This window comes from Apteryx rowi, unplaced genomic scaffold (genome assembly GCF_003343035.1).
Source record: "Apteryx rowi isolate R43461 unplaced genomic scaffold, aptRow1 scaffold_64, whole genome shotgun sequence".
Classification (NCBI taxonomy): domain Eukaryota; kingdom Metazoa; phylum Chordata; class Aves; order Apterygiformes; family Apterygidae; genus Apteryx; species Apteryx rowi.
Window position 1 is genome coordinate 517,843 of NW_020450916.1, and position 22,635 is coordinate 540,477.

Consider the following 22,635-nt stretch of genomic DNA (forward strand, 5'->3'; position numbering starts at 1 on the left):
CAGAGAAAGGCAAAGGTCAGCAAATTCATTGGATTTGCAGAGAAACTGATGTGGAGGGAGTTAATAATTCCCCTTTAAGATCTGCCTCTTTGACACGAAATATTTCAGGCATATTCACCCAGTGCTGCATTTTCACAGCTGACATAAATCTGTGTGGCAAGGGAATTTACAGCAGACCTTGGCTATGTAGTTATTGGCTATAGCAATCTCACCCCATGCAGAACAACATTTGGAACAAGCCATCATTTACAGCTGGATTTATACCTGTTTGTTCTAAAGAAATGAACTTGGCAAATCATAAATTCCCATTAAAAAAAAGGAGACAAAGAAGAAGGGTGGAAAGCAGACAGGACCAGCTAACATAACACAGAGCCTTCTAGGAAGCTGTTCTGCAGAAGCTCTGGTGGGCCAGCTTCCCTTCACACCAGCATCAAAGCAACTCATTTGGGAAGTCAAATTAGGCCTAAACAGCCTCCAAAAATCTCTTTGCCCCTGAATTCTAGCAAAGCTAAACACCAGGATTTATTGTTCAGCTCTTTCCATACCAAAGCAGATGAGCAGTGCAGAGCCAAAGGCTCCTGGGACTTTGAGGAAACAGAGGTACAGATGCAAGCTTGTCTGGAAAGTGGTGCATAAGGACTGCACCATCACAGGTGCTGGTCACCCGGTTCACCAGTTACAGGCAGTAGGAATTCAGGGCCTTTGGTCTTCTGAGTATAAAGGACATGAGTGATCTGCAAATCTGGCACCAGACAAGAAATCAAAAACCGTATGTGAAACCTGCTCTTCTGCAGTACCTTTATTTTAATCAGTGCAAAAAATGCATCCACAGCACACTTTTATTGATGGCACCCCCTGTCCAAAACCAAACTCCTTGCACACACAACTGTGCCCACATTGGCTCTTATCTCACATTTCAACAGAAGACCTCTGAGCTGCAGTAAATACCAGATGGAGAGCCCTGGAGACTGAAAATCTGGCCACAGCAATGACAGTGGTAGCACGAGTATTGCAAGTTTGCATCTTGATCCACACCAGAAGAACATGAGGGAAATTCAGGCCTGGATTCATCTCACCTAACTTTAAACGATTCACTGGTTATTCAATTAACAGTCACCGCAGTCAGTGAGAAGACATAAAGATATCCAGCAGGCAATTCAGAGCAGGCTCAGTCTCCTTCCCTAATGGAAATGCTTGCAAAAAGGAAAACCAGGCAATACCAGCACCTCTCCATTAACCCCAGTGGATCCAGATCCCTAAAATCAAGTGTGTAAGATTAATCTATGAGTCACAGAGAGCAAGGCTTACTACAGACTTGGGGCTGGTTTTGAACTGYGTGTCCTGGCTGGAACAAACCCTACCACCCCCCTTCCCAACTTTGAGAGCCACCCAGTCTTCTGTCCCCGTGTGCACTGCTGTGAATGACTCATATCAACCATACAACTGAGCTGAGAGAAAAAAAAAATCTGTTAGTGTAATCCCATTGTAATTTATTCTCATCCTTTTATTTCTTTTGTGCCTCCCTCATGTTTAGATTACTACCCCCAAATCAGGCAAACTGAAACCTGTGGCAGGTGAGACGAAGCAGGGACTTAATGTCAGGACAGTTTATCCATATGCTTATAGAGAAATACATACCACCAGCATGTGTACAATCACTTTCAAGAGCAAATCACAGGGAATGGTTCCAAACACACTGACCAAAAATAAATTGTTAAAAGTTGATTTGATGAACTGTGAAGACATCAGTTTACACTTTCGTAGTATTATCCATGAAAGAACATACCACTCTATTTGCTAATCCATGGCATGCAAGCATATAGCTTGTAGACGGTGCAAGAGACGGACTGGCAGTACGTGCCGCAGAGCAGGCACTCCCAGCGGGAACAAGGCTGAGGATCACCAAGAGCTCCAGGCCACCCTTCCAGGCTGCAAAGGACATGCTGCACACCCTGCAGCAAGCGAGGTGGTCCAGGACACAGGGCAGATCAGAATTTCACCTCCTCCCTACTGCAGTTGCATTTTTTACATCACTGGGCGGACTTGCAACTCCATGTTTGAGCATCCTGATTAGGTTGGCTCCTTACCCTTGTGCAGGAGGGAAGCCAACACATGTAGCGAGCTCAAGGCTGACCGTACAGCAAGCATTTCATCCTTCATCTGATCTTTGTTGTGATCTCTCACAGCACAATATTATGTTATATTCAAAATCTCAATTTCCAAATCAGTCTTCAAAGGAACACTGTTACCTGGGCCCTGCAGAGCTGAACTATTACCTACAGCTCCAGAACGAGTAACTGAGTTCAGAAGTTTTCATATCAGGGTCAGCAAGGGCTGGACTCATCTGCTCTGGGGGCAGCTGCCACTCCCAGAGCAGGGACCAAGGCCCAGCAAGAGCAAAGAACCTCCACCGTCCCCTCCTACCTCTCGCTTCACGGAAAAAGCATGTTCCTTTCACCTTCTTTTAGTGAACATAAACTTATAAGAATGCGCATGTTACAAATCCAATTCAATTAAAAAAAAAAAAAAAAGGCAAGGCAACGCATGCTGTTTCCTATGAGGAAAACAGCCGTGACAGACGCTAGTCACTTCCCTCACGCTCTTCTGGCAGGAGCTTAGTATGATCCTTATCATATCATCTCTGCTGAATTAATAATCGGACATATGACCCCGACGATAAGCAGTATCCATTTAGCTGCACATCACAACATGATACAACAGATGGGGACAGAAAGAATTCAGATAGGGCTTAATAAACATCTTGCAGCAGCTGGATTTTTCCACAAAAAATGGACATCAACAGACCAAGTGTTAATTAGACTCCAATAGAGAAACCACAATTAGGGAGAGTCTATGCCATAGGGCACCCAGGCAGAGCTCAGCCTTACCCAGGTGTGCAATGGACGCATCCAGCACCTTCACAGCTGCAGCATAAATCCCTGTGTTCTTAGAGTTCAGGTTGTCGGTGACTGCTGCTACCACAGGGACCAGCACTGGGTGAAAGCCATCCCCAAGGAGGGGTATCATGGCAGCAAGGGACTCGAGCGCCTGCTGGTTCACTTTCTTGTTGGAATCCTGAAGTCTCAGGACAAAAACATCAAAAATCTGTTAAGAAAACAAATGACATGAAAGCTGGATTACAATGGCTTTGTTTCGAGACGGGATGTGGAAACAGAAGATCCCAGCAATGTAAAAGATGAATATAATCCTTTCTGACAGGACAGTGCTTACTAGTGCAATCTTACTGTTTTCCTGTGGGCTGCTCACAATAGCAGTTGCACAACCTCACATAGTTTAAGAGCTTTTCTTATTTTATGAGGAGGTTAGAATGGGCACAGTTCATATGGAGATTCTTTTTACCTATAAAATTAATCCCATCTTAATAATGCAAAAAAATCTTTTGGTATAAAGGTATGAAGACAGTTATTCGAGATTCCTATTCTTCCATAAAGTTGTCTCAAGGACTGAGGGTAGTTTTGGTTTTGCCAAGACTGGAGCTGGATGAAATCCAAGTTTCATTTTATCTGTCTATCCCAGAACCTAGGGTTGGTGAAGTGCAGGGCTCTGATGAATTCTTCAGGATCCAGACAAACTTTCTAGCTAACAGTTAGACTCCAAGTTTAATGTGCTGTGCCAGCTCTCATTAGAGCAGGTTCAGTCCCACAACAGCCACATTCTTGGGTAACGTTTTCTGGAAAAGGGAAAAAAGGCAGCTGCTTGGAGGAGGAGAAGATCCTTCCTCTAGCAGTTCTCCTCCTTCTTCCAAAGAGCAGAATTGGGTCCAAGAAGGGTGTGAGCACTCTCTCCCAAGCAGGGAAAGGATAAGGAGGGAAGTGAATAGGCTGAATTGCACCTTCACAATACAAGATAAAGTTCTCATGAGCAGCCTGTGCAAAAAAAAAAAAAAGTTATTAACCCAGCCTGATACTTCTCTACCCCATCCCACCCTATTCTTCTTCTGGAAAGTAACTGTCAGCTTTGGGTGGCTGGATTTCCTTTTTTTTCACTTAGTTAAGTGTAGGAGAGAGCAGAAGCCTACAGCAACAGCAAACTGAAACATCATATTGTGAACAGGACCAATAGACACCTGCCAGAAAAATACACCTGAACTGGAATTACTTGCACTGAAGCCTGGAGTTGAAATAAATGATTTTGGATAAGAAAGGACAGCCAGTCCTGAATGACTGGTATGCAGTGCCAAGACAGATGCAATTAAGTTTACCGGGACAGGCTTGGGAAGAGAACAAAGGGAAGAGGAGAATGGAGATGCCCTAGATACCTGGACAATGTTTGCTGAGATGAGCTGGGGGTTGTTTTTGCAGTGATCTAGGAGGAGCACAACTCCCTCCATTCTTGTCTGAAACTCCTTGGCTGTCAAGAGTTTGTTAAGCTCCTTGAGCTGTTCAATCTCTTCCACAGTGCGAAGTGACGTATGTCGGACTGTCTGACGGGGTAAGACAAGGACGTCAGAGCTGGACCTTGAATTGGAAAATAAAAACAAGGTAAGACCTTTTGGTGATAATATCTTCAGTTAACTGCGAGAAAAGCATCTCAAGGAGACTTCCTAATGATATGATTTCAGCTAGATCCTCATCTGAAAAGTGGCTTTGATCTCATGACAATCATTACAGAAGGCAACCTCCAAATATTATCCATTATCCTCCATTATCGTTACTGCTTACTTAGGAAAACTGAGACGCTGCAGATGGGATTTATCTCACATATCTTCAGGTGTCTTCCAGGTACTCATCTAGCATCCCTTTGTGGAAAAAAATAGAAACTACTTCAAAGTTTAAACATCTCAAGGGATCTTAAGGGAGATGTCTATATTATAAGGAAATAAACTGCCTTGGAGATGTGCCACTGTCATGGGCAATGGGAATCTGGATAAATAGCTCAGATGCACCTGAACACATGAATCCCACCCAAAGAGATTAAGGACATATCTGAAGGGATTCAGAGGATGAGTAATGGAGATGCAAACAAGCCAGGCATCCCACTAATGCTCTCACATTATTGCTTCCCTAGGGACTGATCAGATGTTTAGTGAACTCAGTGGAAACAATCCCCTTGGATCAATCCCCTCTGGCACATGCACGGGAAAATCCTAACAACACTAGAGGCATGTGGCCACCTTCCTGCCACTACTGAACACAGAGCTAAACAAAATCACCCTGATATCAGAGGAAAGCAGGTACAAGTAGCTCTCTCACTGGCCTGGGGAAGACGGCAAGGACCAAGTTCCTATTTTGAATGCTGATCTGCAGCATGACATAAAAACTTGCTATCCATCAACCACCCAGTAATGGGTCTGAACAACATGAATAGCTACACAAAAAATCCATACTCAGACTGTTAGCCAGCCAGAACTGCTCAGAAATTCTCTTGCTGATGCCTTTTGAGGGTCAGAAAGTAATGACTCATCAAGGCCAAAACATATGCATGGAAATATGTCATTTTTGAGAAAGGCTTCTCAGTTCTAGACTGGGACTTCTCATCAAAACCACCCATGTAGCAAAGACTCCCCTCAGACGAAAAGACCCTGATTGCAATGATCATCCGAAGTCAAATAGCAGAGAAACATGACCCTTCCACAGCCTCCATGACACTGTCCTAGCCCTTGAGCTGTTTTTTCCAAGCTGCAACTGTTGGTTGTCTCTTTCTGTCTCTTGATTTTTGTGGAAAACCCCCAGAGAACTTGTGTTCAGCCTAGTGCAGAACCTGGTATTTATTTTTCATCTTACAAGGTTTTGTGGGGCAAGAAAACAATCTCTGACGCAGCTCAGCTGCACCAAAAAGATTTTACTGAGGAAGAGACCTGAAAACCTTGTCACATGCTTTGTCAAATCAAATGGAAGTGTTCAGTACCCTTCGTCAGAAGGCAAGGTGTCCTGGGACGTCATCAAACTGCTGTTCCTACACTCCCTACGGCCTTTGGCAGATGGAGGTTCACATATATGGTCTTCTATCCCCTAAATACATATATAAAAGAACATGAATCTATAAAAGATGAAATAGGAAATAATTCATTTAAAACACAGGTATAACTGGGATCACTGCTACCAAGAAAGGCTTAGGAAAACATTTCATAGCTTAGAGAGGGAGATAGACTGGTGAAAATAAAATCTTCAGTAGACATCACAGAATCTCTGGTCTAACGCAGGCTGTAGGTGCTACAATGATGGGCAGCAGTATGAAATCCTGAATGCATTAGTCTTGAGCACAAATGGAAACAACAGGACCTGATAGGGAACAAGCTTTCATGAAGGGAATAGTGGGAGATTTTTGGACTCTCTCAAGGTTGGACTGTTGATGTTCGGAACTGATTTGGCTTTCACACTCGCTCTCCCTATTTCTGCACAAAGCCACAGTCCTTTCTAGACTATAAATGGAAAGGAATGAAAAACACAAATCAGAATGATTTTCCACTGGCTGCTGAATTCAGAGCTTCTTCCAGCTCCATAGGGCCTGACAGCACAGCAGTATTGCTGGAATATAGAAAATACATGCACTAATAACAATATAATTTGTGCTTCTTCTGTATTTTTGGAAATCTTCTAGGCACTACCACTTCCTTCATCTGTTACAAAGCGATCTAATACCTTCAGAAGCACTATTCCCACTTCCTTGCTGGGGGTGGGGAGGGAGGAAGGGGGGGATTGTTTTTTATGCATGAAAGTGAAACCATTTTCTCCTACTTTCCTTCCTGTTTGAGGCTGATATTCAAAATAAACCCACTTTATTCCTAGCCATAGTTGTTCCTTGACTGCCTGCTGATAAAATGGCTAAGGATCAACAGTTCATTCCCATGAGCAAAACATCTCAGTGGAAGAAGAATGAGATACAGAAAGGGAAAGATTGAATATACTTAATCTCATTCTCGTAATAGCAATCTCAGTACTTGCATAAAGGAGACATTTCTCCTGCCAAGCACTTACTTTCTGCTTAATTGTTGCCATAACATCTTGCAAGTCATGTGATGGTAGAGACTGTTTCAAATACCCATCAAATTTTGGATGATTCATCAATATGTTCAGCATCTTCCGTCCATAAAACCTAACATAGGGAAGAGAAATGAATGACCGTTTTCCTACCTAATCTTAATGTCTTCTTTGCCTATCCGTGAGCCAAGGAAGAAAGGGTTTAAAAGAATAAGCTGATATTTTATACCTGTCATGTGCAATACTTCCATAAGAATTTTTTATCCATTCAGCAAAGAGAGAGATTTACCTCCAGTTGGCACCACTGCACAATGCTGCCAGCTGAACACAGGAGGCACTGGAGGACACAGGGCAACAGGAAAATACAGCTTCACTCTCTGAAATTGTGTGCCTGTTTCTGTGGGGTGGGGGGATCCTGTGGGATGAGTGAAGTGCATCTCCTGCTTTGCTGTCAGTGCTCATGCGCAGTGTCTCATTGCAAATGCACAATAATTCACCTTCCTTCCCCTGGAGGAGAAACTAGAGCAAATCAGCTGATGCTTACTACTCTACACTACAAATATAGTGGACAGTTAGTTGTTCATGTGTTCTTGCAATCTATTAATGAGGATTTAGAGTAATAATCAAAGTAAGTTATTCCCTTAATGAGGCTTTCCTTTTGCTGAACACTGAAGTGCTCTGATGGCTGCACTGGATTTTTTTCTTTTCTTTTTTTTTTTTTTTTTAAACATGCTACCAAACTGCAGCTGTCTTTGAGAGGAAATGTGGAAGTCATTCAGCCACAGACAGTGACATTATACAGCGGCTGGGAAAAGAAAACGTCAATACCATAGGCAACAAACTGCAGAAGGGGTTTAGGAAACTGAATGCACTGGTTGAAGATAACTGGAATTTTTCTAGGGCAGTGTTAACCATACCAGAAACGCTTGGGATCCTTTGATGATGAACAGTGGCCAATGCCAGCTTTGTATTGTACAGGTAGGACCAAAAGAAACTGTTCAGCTGACTGATCTGAATGAAGACTCGCTCGTGTCACAGGAATTTGTCAATGGTCCTTCTTGCCATACAGCCTCACAGTATATCAGTCTTTTCCCCAGACAGCATTATCCACACTGGGGAGTAACTTCCTTAATATTTACTTCACCTTCTACTCTTCTGCGGTTTTAGCATTTGTAGCCAGCCATCAAATGGTTTTCCATTTTCAGGAGGCAGCAGGGAGGTCGTTACCTCGTGTCCTGGTTGCAGTCCTGGGCAAGCTTCACCAGCGCCTGCACCAGCAGCTCGGTGCTCTCGCGGGAGCCCGACAGCAGCTTCTCGGCTCCGATCTGCTCCGTTACAGTCAGCAGGTGTTCAGCAGCGCACTTCCGGACAAGGGTGTTTCGGTGACTGCGAACGAGATTGCAAACACTCGGGCAGTGAGAAAGAGAGAGCACGCGCAGAGGGACCGTCCCGGTCCTGGTCAGGCGCGGACGGCCTGCCTCCTCGCCGCAGCTCGAGCCAGCGGCAGACACTACTATCCCCTGACAAGCACGGAGCTGGCGTCTTACAGATGGGCCACCTGCAAGGGTGAGAGAGGGGTTCAAGCACCCTGGACTATTGGATACTCTATTTCTTTCCTGAAATTACTGACTCCAAGAAAGAGGGAAATGAAAGACAATTCATGCTGACTTGCATCAGAGGGCTTCCACCACACACAGACAGTGCTGCAGTAGGATTGGGACTTATTCCACCAATTTATCTCCAAATCTGCAGGCCCTTGAGAAGCTAGATGGGGGGAAAAAAGCATGGAAGATGAGCATACAGAATATCCAACAATGCAGAGAGTTTGTTCTTTGTGGCTTGGCAGCAGGTACATGTGTGAATGCTTTACCCTTTTCAAAGGCTGAGAAAAGGGTAGCAGTCATTTCAGCTAGATCGTCCTTTCTAGAAAAGAGCAGCACCTATTTGAAACTATCAGACACGGCACTATTATTTCAAGGCAGCATCTGCTTCAGGTAAACCCATGGGAGTCTGCCTGTGAAGGCGCCTGTAACGTGACTCACCATCTCAAAGCTAACATTTGGTGTCAGTTTGAATAGAAAGTGAAGCCCTAATGACATGGTGTCAGACAGACTCCTCCCCGCAGGAGCTGCGCCTGCTGAGCAGGCACCCACCGCACCCAGCAGCTTCTCCCCTAGACACTCCGTGTCCCAGCAATTAGCCTCCCTGTTTCTCAAGTTAATGGCATAATGATGACGCATGTTTTTTCCTGGGGCCTCTGTGGTTGGTGTCGTGAAATATCAAATACAGGCGCTCTCTGCTGGAATTGCCATTGTCCCTGTTCCCGCAAAGCCACAGGGCTGTACCACTGCGCTCTGCAGGGATTTTCACTTCCCCATTGCTCACCACATCTAGGCAGTGTTAACAGACCGTGAGAACAAGTAGGCTGTAGCAGGGTACAATTATATGATATCAGGAAGGGAACAGGGACAATCAGAGATTTTGATCAACAAAGTCACAGCGTATCTAGGAGAAAGGACTCTTCCCTCCAGCCATTCTCTTGCTTGTCCCTCTGCCCCCCTCTCCTTCCCCCTTCCCACACAATTTAAGGTGAAGGACATCCCTAAGAGAGAACCACGTACTTGACCCCACCAGCCATGAGAGCAGCCATTGCCCGTGCAGGAGTCACACTCCCCACCATGATCCCGAGGGATCGATCAGCTGCTTTCTGAATGAATTCACTGGAGTCCCCTGCCTTCTGGAGCAAGGCCCGAGCAATCTCCTCCACCTCCTGGTCCATGTGCTTCTTCATGGTCCTGAAGAGCTCTCCAAGAGTGCCGATTGCAAAGCGAGACACCTTCGAGCGGAGATTGTTCACCTGCAGAAGTCAAGAGGGAAAAAATGCAAGAATCATCTTGTAAAGAGTATCGGTTCACCTGGACAGAAGTCCCAGGAGACAACAGGACTTTTTTTGCTGGGCCCAGGTGGAACCTAAGACCACAGTAAGAGCAGGAGACCACAAGCACAGAAACACCCTTACTCTGATACAATTTCTTCTCCGGCTTCAGGTCCACTTACAATCCAGTTTTAATAAGACTGTAGGCCTGAGAAACATTTCACGTAGAATAAAGTGTGGCCCTTAGCCCACAAGGTACACTGCTTTGATTTTAGGCCACTTTATTGGGGGGGGAGGGGGGAAAATCAAACAGTGGCTAATTACAAACTGCAAAGGCGCAATTCAGAAAGACAAGACAGAGGAAGGGTAGCACTTTCCCCCTGTCCAAAAATGCAACACCAGCAATTCAAGCACTCATCCAGGAAATGGGAAACATGGGTTCAAATCTGCTCTCAGACTAATTCACAGCAGGACTTAAATCCTGCTGCTCCATCCACCTAGGAGAACCCAAGCTGTTGGACTCAAGGATCTGTAAAATTCTGATCCTGGAGAACTCCACACAATTCCTGCTGCAATAAGTGGGATTTTACAGAATTCAGTGCTACTCCAGAGTGATGCCCGCTTTGAGAGGACTGTCCTGAAGGGTGGAAAAAATGAGCATCTGTGAGTCAAGCATTTTATTTGAAAGATACAATGAGAGACAGTCTTGTGCTTCCTTCTGCCTTAGCTGTGCTTGTTAATAAAAAAAGAGAAAGATATAAGGGCTAGAAGTGCTCATAAAAGCAAAATCTGAGACTAGAGTGAAATGAAAGCTGAACCATGCTTCTGCACATGACAGCTTAGAACAAAGAGGAAATTTCTTCAGAAATATAAAAACAATATGTGAATCAGATGAGCTAAGCTGGAACAGCTTCTTCTCTTATCTCTGATCTCTAAGCAGGAAAATCTGAGTCCTGAATATCTAAACAGAGAGAGTCCAGCAACACCAGAGGTATTCATGTATCTGACATCTTTTAGCTATTGGATAGAAGATATGGACCTACTTTCATGGAAATGAGCTAAGTCTTGCTGTTTTCTGTGAACAAAGGAAGATTTAATGGATTTGGCAATCACACATAGTAAGAGTACAAAGCAGCTGGTTCAGGCCACAAAAAAGTGCCAGTTTGGAAACATAGCCATATATTAATCTGAGGATCGTAGGTTGAGACCTCTCTGTTAACTGAGCAATGAGAAAGTAAAGCTGTGTGTGACCACCCTGCAATCCCAGAGCTGGGAGGCTCCAAGTGTCCAGCAGCTGTACTGCAAAATCCCACCAGTGCAAGGAGACAGCACATCAACAGAAAGGGCAAATCTACAGAAAATGCAGAGAAGAAGGAGAAGAGAAATCAGGAAACCCTGGAAAATAGACACCCACAGTCAGTTCCCTGGGACATTGAGGAAGAGGAAGTGTGAGAGAGCTGGAAGGGAAAAGCTCCAGGGTTTAATTGGAGCTTGGGCAGAGACTTGGACTGTTGTAAATCACTCAACTGGTGCCTCTGTTTCCGCATTTGTGCATTGCATTATAATGACACACAGCTCAAAGAGGAGACAGATACACTTGCAAATATAGTTACATATATAGACAGATCATATAGATAGGTGACTTAGCTACTAGAGAAATGAGATCTAAAAATAGCAACGGAGGCAGACACAGAGCACACATGTAAATGCACAAGCACATATCTACTCTACACCGTATGTACGAGGTACGTGGGACACAGTTAAATACGACTTTCCTACCTCTTTGGTAACTGCCAGGGAAACGTCATGAAGTCTGCAAAGAAGGATTTCTGAATGGCAGATAGCCAGGCGTCTGATGCTGAAGAGCCCTTTCCCTTTCAGCTGCCTGAAAGGCAATTACCAAAAAGATTGATTTTTCTCACCACCCCAGAACTAGGCAGCACCCTCTGAAATTACCAGGGTGTCGGTTCAAACAAACAAAGGGAGGCACTTCTCATGCAGCACTTAATTAAATTGTGGAACTTGTTGCCACAGGATGCTGTGGCGGTCAAAAGCATACATAAATCCAAAAGGCAATTAGATGGTTTCAGAGTGGATGGGTTAATCTGTGGCCATTAAGCAAGACAGCCTTCCTGAAAGACCTGGCACACAAAGTCCCTGTGCTACTGCTTCCCAGAAGCCCAGAGGCTGCATCATACGTCCCCTGTTTCTTGCACCTTGCCTGGACGCCATCCTCCGATACAGTTCGGTCTGGATGTTTGCACACTGCAATCCAGTCCAAAAGAAGAAAAAACAACAACACAGAACTAAACAAAAAAAGCAGCATGACCTAAAAGATCCCACAATTTCAGCAGTTTCTTTGTGAAGAACCTGAGCTGGATGAAGAAGGTACAGGATTGACCCACTGTTTCCCCATGGTAGCCTCCCCACCAGGAGCCCCAGAGGGCTGCAGGGCCAGGCTGGGGCCCCATGGGTGCAGCCGGGTGCCCCCTTGCCTGCAGCRGGCACCACACCACGGGGGGCATGGGAAGGGGGAGAGGGCCAAAATGAAGTGGTTGCACAAGGAGCTGCATCGCAGATGGTTTTGCACGGTTCATCCGGTGTGAACAGAGCCCCAGTGAGCACATGCTGACCCAGAAATCAGAAACAAGGCCAACATCACCTGAAATTCATTGCCTCCTCCTGTCAGCCTCTAATTTCAGCACACTGTGTGGTTATCAACAAAAGCACCTTTGTTTGGCCCATATTAAACAGCGAGGAGGAAAAAGTTTAATTCTAAAAGTGCAAGAGTCCTAAAAGATTTTTTCTTTTGAATTTTCTTCTGCCACAAGCCCATCAGGAGGAAGGACAAGCAGAACAGTTCTGCACCATGTCTCAGTCTGTATTGCAGAAATAGAAACTCCCCATATGCACTGCTGTGACTTGCATGCGCAGGAGGTCCCTGCGGGCTGGAGCAGGAAGGTCCCCTTCTCCTGCTGCTGCTGCCAGCAGCGAGACTCGACATAACTTCTTACTTGATCCCACCTGGGCTGGTATCTCTAAAACCAAAGATTGTTTTTATCCTGCCTTGTGCTTCTGGCTTCAACAGGCAAATCTTGTTTCACAATTTTCTCTCTTCCCTGACGTTTCCATTTGTAGCTACCCGGAGCAGAAGGTAAAGCCAGCAAGGAGACCGAACCCACCGAGCCATCGCACCGCTAGCCCAGGGGCGACCCAGGGCGGGTAGAAAGCTCTCGCTGCATCCATGCACCGCGATCGCCCCAGGGAGGTCTCACGAGTCCCCTTTCAGCCTGGGCTCAGCAACAAGACACCGCTTCATCGGACCTTTGTGCCAAAGGGGAGGAAAGGGAGCGAGCGGGGAGCTTTCCCTTACCAGTCGCTGCTGCCGAGCCAGCCCAGCGCGTCGCCCAGCCCCTGCTCTGGGTGAGAGAAGGGTCTCGCTGCCGAGGTGTCCCCACATTCGGGCTCCTCTCCCCACTCCGGGCAGCCCAGGGCGATGGCCGGCAGCGAGTTCGCTGCGGGAAGAGGGGTGATCACCGACCGGCCGCGCACCCGTGCTTTCCCAGCACCCCACAGCCTCCCAGGCACCCCGAGCTGGGCACCAGCTAACAGACCCTCAAAATGTGACCCTGTCTCGGTTTCCATTTATTTCAAGTATTCTAGATAGCAGACAGCTGAGTGAGCATTCATTTTAACATACTATTGGGAAAGTAGTAGTTTATGGATTTCAATGTTTTCCAAGCATTATGAATATTTACTATTTCAGAGTTACCCACCAGCTCTATTTCAAAGATGCTGAAGTGAAATTTATTTGTCATCAAATGTATTTGTTTACAAACTGCAGTGCCTAAGCTTTCTCTTGTGGAAAAATGCAATTTCTAGTCTAGATAGTTGTGACAAAAAAGCCTTCCAAAWGTGAATTGAGGATAAAAATATGTAAATGTAGATGCAAATTGCTGGCAAATGCACTCACTTGATGACAAATATACAAGGTATAAGAAAATTCAGAAGACGAATGTGCTTGCTATGAAACCTATTTTTCATCAGATGCACTATAGGTCAAAAAATTTCACTCTTGCACTCAAAAGCTCATTTTCTAAACTGTAGATGAAAACACCTGAGCTGTCTAAAAGTATTGAGTCTAAATATTGCACAGAATCTAGATGAACTGGTATGGACTCTATAGGATTTTTATGCTATCTAGAGATTTTGTGTTCTACAAGATATGGAGGATATATGTAAAATCAGCAAGGCATTTTTCAAAAATGCACAGATAGGGCCTAATTGTGCTCTCACTGATGTCACTGGTAATATATATCTATAAGTATAAATATATATATGAATAGTTAAAAGGAGTGGAGAGCCACATCAGGCTAGTTCTGGTCATTTTTGAAAAGCAGCCCAGGACATAGTGTCACTAGCAGATACCATTCAAAACATTGTTCCTAGCTCCGTTTTTTTTAACTCACGATATTCAGGATCATTACACAAACGTAGGCTAAAGGTCTGCTTCCTGCCCTCAAAAGAGAAACCAGAGCCACCACGTGCTCCCTCTCTGCTGCATATTTATTGCAGATAACAAGCAACGTGGGAGAAGCCGGCAGCCTCGCCTGTGTGCCACCTACCGTACACAGCTACTGTACTTAGGCTAGGTGACAGCACAGGCACCACTTGCACCTAGCTTGTGTTGCGTGAGGTACGACACGACAGGCTGGAAGCCTTTTCTGGGTGCGCTGTCATACCAAGTCACTAATTTCGGTGCAGTGGCAACCCCTGCCGCAGCACGGCAAAGCCGGCTGGAAAGCCGGGCAGCCGCGGGCACCGAGGGCGCAGCCCAGCTCCGCACGTACAGCTGCCTCCCCTTTCACGCCACCGGCCCGACCCCGCACCAGCGCTGCGGTTTAGACTCCCAGCACGGGCAAAGGCTCGAGCTTAAGGCTTCACCACGGCTTTATCCGGCTCAACGTCCCCCCGCGCGGGGAAGGAGGCAGCCTGCGCTCCCGGCGGGGGAGGAGAGCCGCCGCAGGGGGAGGTGGCGCGCGGCTCACCCGAGGCATGACGTGGGAAGCCACTGTCCTGGCTGATGGTGGGGATGCTGGGCAAGGACGGCCTGTTGACCCGCTTCTTCAGTGCGGTACCAACGCCAGTTCTGCCCACGTTGCTCATGCTGGGCGAAACGGACACCATCCCGTTGACGTGCAGTGGGCCAAAGCCTGCAGAGATTGAAAAGGACCCCTGAGTCCAGAGCGCTGGACAGGACAGCTATGGGCTTGGAAGTCTCGCTGGAGCAACATCCCTCACAGCACTGGCCCAAACAGCTCCAAGCACAGCAGTTGCACGCTAACCTGGGGCAGCGACTGCAGAGTGCAGTGGCGCTTTCCCTAAGGAATGAGGAAAGCCCAGCACTGCACTTCCTTTGCTTTCCCGTTTCAGAGGCCAGAGAGGAAAGTTACCTTTCTGAGGCTCCCAGCTCAGCGCTCCTCACCAGCGCTTCACAAAATAGCAGCAAGAAGAAGAACAGATAACCTTGTCCCGTACCCTTGGGCTGAGTGCTGACTTGTAACTTCTCCGCGGCTGCACTCTGGAAAGCGTGTGCCGCAGCACAATCAGCGCCCGTCAGTCGCAATTAAGTCAGTAAGCCATGCGCTCGTGTGCGTAAAACGCGAGCGCTCGGTAAGGGCTCCAGAGTGGCTCTCCAGCATGAGCTCCTCAACAGGGCAGCGGATGTGGGCAGAATAAATTGTTCCACCACATGAGCAAGATCATCTTTTGTGCTTTAATCAGAAATATTTTAACTCCAGTTCTTTCAGGTTGCAACTTGGTTAAAAAGCATTCTTTTGGACCATCCCTTCTTCTATTCTGTAGGCTACACCCAAATACAGAGTCTGAAGCCCAGACGTAGTTGGCAAGGCAGAATTACCCAGTCCAAAAGACTTGGTAGGAAAAGGGGGCAGAAGAGGATCTATATTCTGCCACTGACTCACTGTGGGCCATGATCAAGACACTTCATGCCTCTGTATTTTTATTTGGAAAGCAGAAATAAATTGAGTTCTAGCTTCCATTCAGGTCTGTGCAATGCAAGTGTAACAGCCTTTGAGTTCAATTTCATAGACATTCGCACTTTGCAAGGGGTAAGCAAGTGAACAAAAAGACCCGTAACTATCACAACCGCTTACCTTCCGCATCAGCACCCACAGGGTCAGCACTCTGCATGGGAGGCTGCAAGGACTTCTTTTCTCTCTCTTTCTCCCTCTCTCTACGCAAAAGCTCCATTTCTCTTATTTGCTTCTGGCGCATTTTCTCCTGAGCTGATTTGGATATGGTAACATGGATCTAGTCACAACAGAAACATATCATGGAGTATAAAATGACTATATTTGACACCTAAGCAGGAATACAGTGGCAGAGTGTCATGGTCTTTAATGCAGTCCCACATACATCCCAGTAGCTTCAGAAGTAATTCCTCCTTTTCTTCTCCTCAGCATACAGTTACACCCAATGGTGTATATTGCATCATTTCCACACCCTTCCACTGCTCCAAGACACTCTTTCTCAAGCTACATCACGAAGCCCTGCTCGCACCAAGGGGCCTGTAGGAGTGCTCCTAGAGGTATCAAGAGCTCACACTACCAGGGAAATGCCCATAGAGCAGGGCAGGAGAGTAAAAATCATCTGCAAGAATACACAACCAGCAATGAAAGGTAATCTGCTGTTTCCTAGCTATGGTAAATGCTTACAGCCATTAATTGCAGCTGCTTCTCACTTCCCTGCTGCTGAAGGACTCAGCTGCTCTCAGAAAAGATGTATGAGTCGGGAAGAGGAGTCACGTGAACAAAAAGTTTGAGAAACATCAGTCCAAATAAATAGAAAAAGAGAATTGCAGGCTTGTGAGATACAGCAAGAAAGGTAAGCAAGGAAAAGCAAGCTCTCCTCTGTTATTTGGCAGCCTTGCTTATGCCCTACATCATAATCTTTGCTTCTGCCTCTCAAGCATGCACTTTGCAAGTGCTCACTGATGCACAACTTGCTCTGCCATTCATATGTTATAAATTCGCCTCTGCACGTAAAGAGTGCTTCTTGCTTAACCCTAGCGCCATCTCCCAACCAATGGTTTCTGCACAGTGAAAACACACAAGCAATTGCTCTTTAGCTATAAAAGATTCCCCCGCCAGAGGAAAATGATAATTTTCACTGACGTTTTATGCTAAACCCTGAAGAATCACTGAAGAGCAGGTCCCCTCTCCCCCAGTCCTTAACCCTTACCCTTCCGTTGCTCTCCTTCCACTGGTCGTCATCCCTCAGGAGGCGAGGGCTCGCAAGATGATCTGTCCCTGCAGCCCAGCTGAGGGAGAGGCCTGTGAATGGCGACAGAGATTCAGACAAGTGGCCAGCAGACTTCGCGCCCCCAGCGACGCGGTGGTGGGGAACAGGCAGGACAGGTTCCAGCATCCTGAGCTCTGGGGAGACAAGAACATATATTGCCTATGAGAACAGCAAGTAACACATAGCACCTCCAAATGGGTGGGATCCTACCATACAGCACCGGCCACAGAAATGGCATTGCTCTCTTGGCCGTCAAATCCAAGTCTACTGAAAGATAAAGGCCTTGGTCATCAGCTCTTTGTGAGCTGCTATGTTTGCTAAAGAATAGCGGTGGGATAAGGAATCCCCTTGTCAAAAAATTGCTCCCATCTATTCTGATTTTAGTAAACATCCTCTTTTTCCCAGTTGCTAGGGTATCTCCTGTTTTTTGATAGCTACATGCCTTTGTAGAGGTAGGAATCAGTGTGTCCTCCTCTTTGCTGGACTGTTAAAAGGACATTTGAAGAAAAGCTTGGGATTGCTAGAATACTACCAAAAGCAGAATTTTGTCCTCAAAGCTGGAATTCATTCTCCCCGAGCAGATTCATTACAAATTGTAGCAGATCAGCCCACTTTCTGGGCAGTCTCACTAACGGCCGATTTTCTTAATGAGAATAGCACAGTGCAGCTCATTCTGAATTACTCTCCAACAGAGCTGTTAAAACTCAGAGAACTAATCATTCCATGCATGGTTTCACAGATGATAAAATCATGCGATAGCCAAGTAGTAAAAAAAAGGAATAACTTCTTTAAATCAGGGTTTTTTTTTCCTACTGAATGGTCAGGTTGATGAGAAAAAGAGAGAGAGAGAGAGAGAGAGAGAAAGATAGTTTAACTGCATAGCTCACTGCTAGTCCAGAAAGTATCCAGTAAAAATGCCACCTTACTCACTCAGCAATTCTTCCCCCTAGTTGTATTCAGTATCTTAGCTGCATAGCAGCAATAAAGTAATCATTACTGTAATGCATGCTCATTATTTGGCAGAGCTAGCACTGGTGAGACACCAGTGGATCTTATCCTTTTTTCTGCATCAGCAGAATTATTTGTTAAATTCTCATCTCTCACAGAGATGGCAAAGGGACAGCAAAGGTGTCAAAGTTTTCAGCTTGGAAATATTAGGCAACACAGATGTGACTGACACTCTATTTTGTCTTGTACAACTTCTATTCCTAGTGACAATGCAAGAAAAAAAACAAAACCACCAGGCATCTCGGAGCCCTGCCTGAATTTGCAAGGCTGACATTTGCAGATAGAGTAGGGGGAAGATATTTGTAATAATAAACTTAGCATATATGATCTGAGATAACTGAAAAATAAAAAGCAAGCCTCAGTTTATTACTCAGCATTTAATTTAGACCTGTGTTTTAAGAGAATGGAAAGCTCCATTCAGATGGCTGCTCCAGAGATGGGATCCTTATTTAAATTTCTTTATCTGTAAATGGAAAAATCATAAGGACTTCCTATCACATGAGGTTTCACCATTTCTCCCAGTGTAAAAATAGACAATGTTCATGAATCTACTTCCGGTGTCAAAAGGGTTTGGTTCAGGATAAGAGACTGCCCTGAGTGAAGGTTTCCTTCAAGTGTAGGAGGAGCAAGCAGCAATTTCTTATTTCACCTGAAATGCCTCATTTATCTCCAATCTGTGTGACATTAGGAGGCAATTGCAGAGAGACAAGATATTCAAGCACAGTGAAGAGCGCAAGGTGAAAGAGTTGGAGGAAGAGTTTCTTCTCCTGCGGTGCATTTCGGGGCCCTGAGGCGACCCCCTCAGCTCCACACACAGGACTCACTTCCACCCAAAACGCCAGAGCGCATCTCCCCGGGGACTGGGTCTGGGGCAGCCATCTGAGTGCCTCAACAAATCGCAAAAGGTTGCAGAAAGGTTTTCAACTGGACATTCGCAGTGCCAGCCACCGACTGGAATGTCGGTATTCATTTTAGGACAAACATGCCCTGTACCTACCCAGAGGTTTAAGGATCTTCTCCTCAGCTCTGCTGCCTGATCTTGGCCTTAAGAAAATTGAAGAGAAAAGAACTTATGAGAAGATATGAAGAGAAGGGTTATAGCTTTAATGGAGGAGGGCTTCCTTAGCAAGGTCACCCTGATGAAGAAGCAAATGTAACTCATAAAACCAACAATATTCAAAGCCCACTACTAGCCATTAAATTTTTGGTTTGTAGAGTCACACAAGGAGCTAATCTGGCTCCAACTGAAACGTGTGTCAGATTCTTCAATTTGGACTTTAAATATCCAATTCTGCTGCCGGGTTGCTGAGCTACATGGCTCTCACTTCACATACAGCCTTTCTGAATCAACAAGGGATGTTAAGCTTTGGCTGGAGCCACTGCCCTCAACACACTTACACCATGGTAGAGGTCTAACATCCCTGGTCATGACTTAAACTGATGACAGTATGTTATTACAAATGGCAATACCACTGTTCTCTCCTGAGAATAAGATTACACCTTCCTGCTTTTTTTTTTTTTTTTGGGGGGGGGGAGGTTGGGGGGAGGTCCAGCTCTACTAGTAGATAAGTACATTCAGATTGCACTTTAAAAACCATACTGATGCATTTAAACTGGAACAATATTTCTATGACTTCTTATTTATTATTATAGCTGACATAAGGTTGACAGCTAGATTTCCCCATGCAGGTAAAAATGAATATCTTTCCATCCCCAAAGAGTGTCAGCCATATAACTGCTCTACAGATCCTTGCCACTATGATCTTAAAACCTTATGTAAATATTAAGACTCTCTGAAAGACAGATGTATATCTGTGCTCTCATTCCTCAGTGAAGGCCCGACCATGGAAGAGTTATGACTGACATTTACAGAAATGGCATCTGAATTTGGTAGACGGATTTACAATTGCTATATTAGCCCTAAGATTCTTGCAGGTGCAGATATTTGTAGTCAGAGTTCACACACAAAATCAAAGGCCATATTCAGGTAAATATAATACAATCTTTGTGTTGCCTAAGTAGCATCACAAAGGTTACAGAGCGAACCAGTATCAGAGTCCAGTTGAGGACCCATGAGTCCTGACCCCCTGCTCTTTTTGCATATCAGCTTAGTTTTGACATCAGGTTGGACCACCTTAGACACACAATCTGGCCAACACACATAAGTTTGCATAAATATATTGGAGAGCTGACTGGAAAATAACCTCGTGAGATAGGCAAGTTGAGTGGCGTACTGTGGAGGAGGTCACCCCGGCTTACCTCGCCTCCAGGGGCTCTTGCGAAAGCAGCTGCGGACAGCCCGGGGGAAGCCCTGCAGCGCTGCCAGCGCCTCCATCCAGCACGCTGACCGACTTGGCGATGGGGGGAACCACAGCTGCCCCTCGCAGCTTCCTCACCTCCTCCTCCTCCTCACTGCAGCGCTGGGGCTGCAGGCGAGCCTGGAAACAGGAGAGCCCAGCGGTCATGCTGAATGCCACCGTCCCCCCTCACCGCTCGGGCAGACCAGTCCAGCCCAGCTGGCGCATGGGCTGGGGGCTCGGCCAGCGCCCGCAGCTGGAAGGGAGCATCTGCAGCAACAGCACATGCCAGAAGCAAAGGGGATGCTGTTGCCTCTGTTAGCCTTTCTGCTGGTACCAGCAGGGATTTAGATCACTATCTCCTTGCTGTCCCTAAAGCACCTACCAGCCCTTGCTCAGCTCCAGCCAGGTCCCCACAAAGTCATTTTGCGCCCTGTCAAAACTTGTTTTGCTCAAGTCCATAATTTCTTTTCTGCTGTTGCCCTTCCTACAGTCCCCCATCAGCCTCTCGGCCCAGACATTCACACGTTCCCTGGATCCCAGGTGCTCTCCAGTTCCCACACAGTTCATCATTGCCGGCTCACTGTCATTTATTAAGTTCAGCAGAGCTCCCTCCTCTGCCGTGCTGTGTAGCGCCTCTCTGCCTGCTGAAATCACTTTGTCCGGAGAGGCCACCCTGTGCCATGGCTACAAACAGGGACAGAGAGTGGGGCGGGCAGGCACACACGTTTCCTTAGTATGTTCTTGTTCCGTTCCTGGCCAAAGAGCCAAACCAGGACCTGCTTAAACTCCAGGGAAACCAACAGAGCTAATATCAGGGATACGTTTGGCCCTGTATCTGCAAGGCTGAAATAAAGTGCACTGACCTGTTATTGGTTTTCCTGTTTACAAAAGCTGTTATTCGTCACCCTCCTCCTGCCTACCGTGGCAAAATCAAAACAGCTGCAAGTCCTGTCACTCCTGTAAAGCCAGACAAGAGAGCAAGGTCTGGGCTCCATTCCCTATGGCCAGAACTGCCCATTCCAGTCGCTTATGCCTGTGCAGATCTGTGGAAGGAGGCAAAGCTGCTCGGGGGCACTGAACTCTAGAAACATCATTAGAGAACAAGGACTCAGCTGTACTTTGAATTCCCAGTGGAGTTTGCAGGACTGCCCATCCAGCAAACACCTTTTTACATCTAAACCAGAGCTGATATAAAAAGCCACCAAGACACTGGTGCGCCTGTAACAATAACAACTACGTGCACAGCACAGACGGTTGACAAATAGGCATATTTTACTAACTATAGTGGTACATGCTTGGCCAGGTTAGATATGTTTTGACTGGTTGCTGGTGTTTTCTCAGTCATAAAACACAACAGGAGCCACTAGAGAGTGCAGAAATTGTTTAAAGAAGAATTGTCCTACTCATCTACACTGGGGACATGAAGTCTACAGTATGCACACCATAAACACAACCTGGAGCTCAGCGCCCGGCTGAGCTCTTCCTTGGGTCAGCTGCTTCCCTGGACTTGCACGTGGGGAAGGACCATCTGGGAGCTTTGCCTATGCACAATAAGCAGAAGAGCCGCCAAGCTTGGTTTGGCCACATTTGCTTACTTTGCACCCTTTTACCTCTGACATCAACCCCTCGTGGCTCTCATCACTGCCTCCACCGTCTGTGTCGTTCTCCCAGTCCTTCAGCTCCCCGTTGCTCACCTCACCGGTCTCGGGGGATGGGGGGCCATGCTGGATGGGCGGCATGGGCTTGGATGTTACCAGGAGCCTTTGGGAAGCTGACCTGGAAACAGCTGGCTTCAATGCAAGCCCCACAGGGTCACTGCTGTCCAAGAGGCCTGCGAAGCGGAGACACGAAGCACAGGAGAGGCAACGTTTCAGATCCAAAACCCCTGAAGCTGGATCCCACAAGGGCAGATTTCTTGGAAATTTGTAAATAGCTGCACTATTGCCAGCATTAGCATGCCCACTCTTCAGCTGCCACCTGTGGCTCTCCGGGCTGCTGTCAAACAGCTGGGAGCCCCACACACCTGCCTTTGCTGGGATTAAGTCACCTGCACATACACCCGCACCCTCCTCTCCCCGCCCCGCAGACCAGCAGTAGGGCTGCACAGAGGGCTGAGATCAGGGAAGGTTGTTACAGGGAGCACAGGCAGGGGAGAAACGAAGCAGCAAAAGCGGTGGCTCACGAAATG

At 46.4% G+C, this 22,635-nt stretch overlaps 1 protein-coding gene across 1 annotated transcript in view; it reads right to left on the reverse strand.

Moving 5' to 3' along the window:
- TOGARAM2 (TOG array regulator of axonemal microtubules 2) overlaps positions 1 to 22,635 on the reverse strand; it is a 30,739-nt gene that overhangs the window by 5,261 nt on the left and 2,843 nt on the right. Inside the window, exons 4-17 of the mRNA XM_026084462.1 lie at positions 22,058 to 22,278; positions 20,407 to 20,585; positions 19,145 to 19,191; positions 17,080 to 17,273; positions 15,993 to 16,149; positions 14,865 to 15,029; positions 13,190 to 13,331; positions 11,596 to 11,701; positions 9,563 to 9,798; positions 8,169 to 8,327; positions 6,939 to 7,056; positions 5,869 to 5,972; positions 4,280 to 4,478; positions 2,889 to 3,105 (exon numbers count right to left, since the gene is read on the reverse strand). Coding sequence (XP_025940247.1) covers positions 2,889 to 3,105; positions 4,280 to 4,478; positions 5,869 to 5,972; positions 6,939 to 7,056; positions 8,169 to 8,327; positions 9,563 to 9,798; positions 11,596 to 11,701; positions 13,190 to 13,331; positions 14,865 to 15,029; positions 15,993 to 16,149; positions 17,080 to 17,273; positions 19,145 to 19,191; positions 20,407 to 20,585; positions 22,058 to 22,278 — 2,244 coding nt within the window. The remainder of the gene's footprint in view (positions 1 to 2,888; positions 3,106 to 4,279; positions 4,479 to 5,868; positions 5,973 to 6,938; positions 7,057 to 8,168; positions 8,328 to 9,562; positions 9,799 to 11,595; positions 11,702 to 13,189; positions 13,332 to 14,864; positions 15,030 to 15,992; positions 16,150 to 17,079; positions 17,274 to 19,144; positions 19,192 to 20,406; positions 20,586 to 22,057; positions 22,279 to 22,635) is intronic.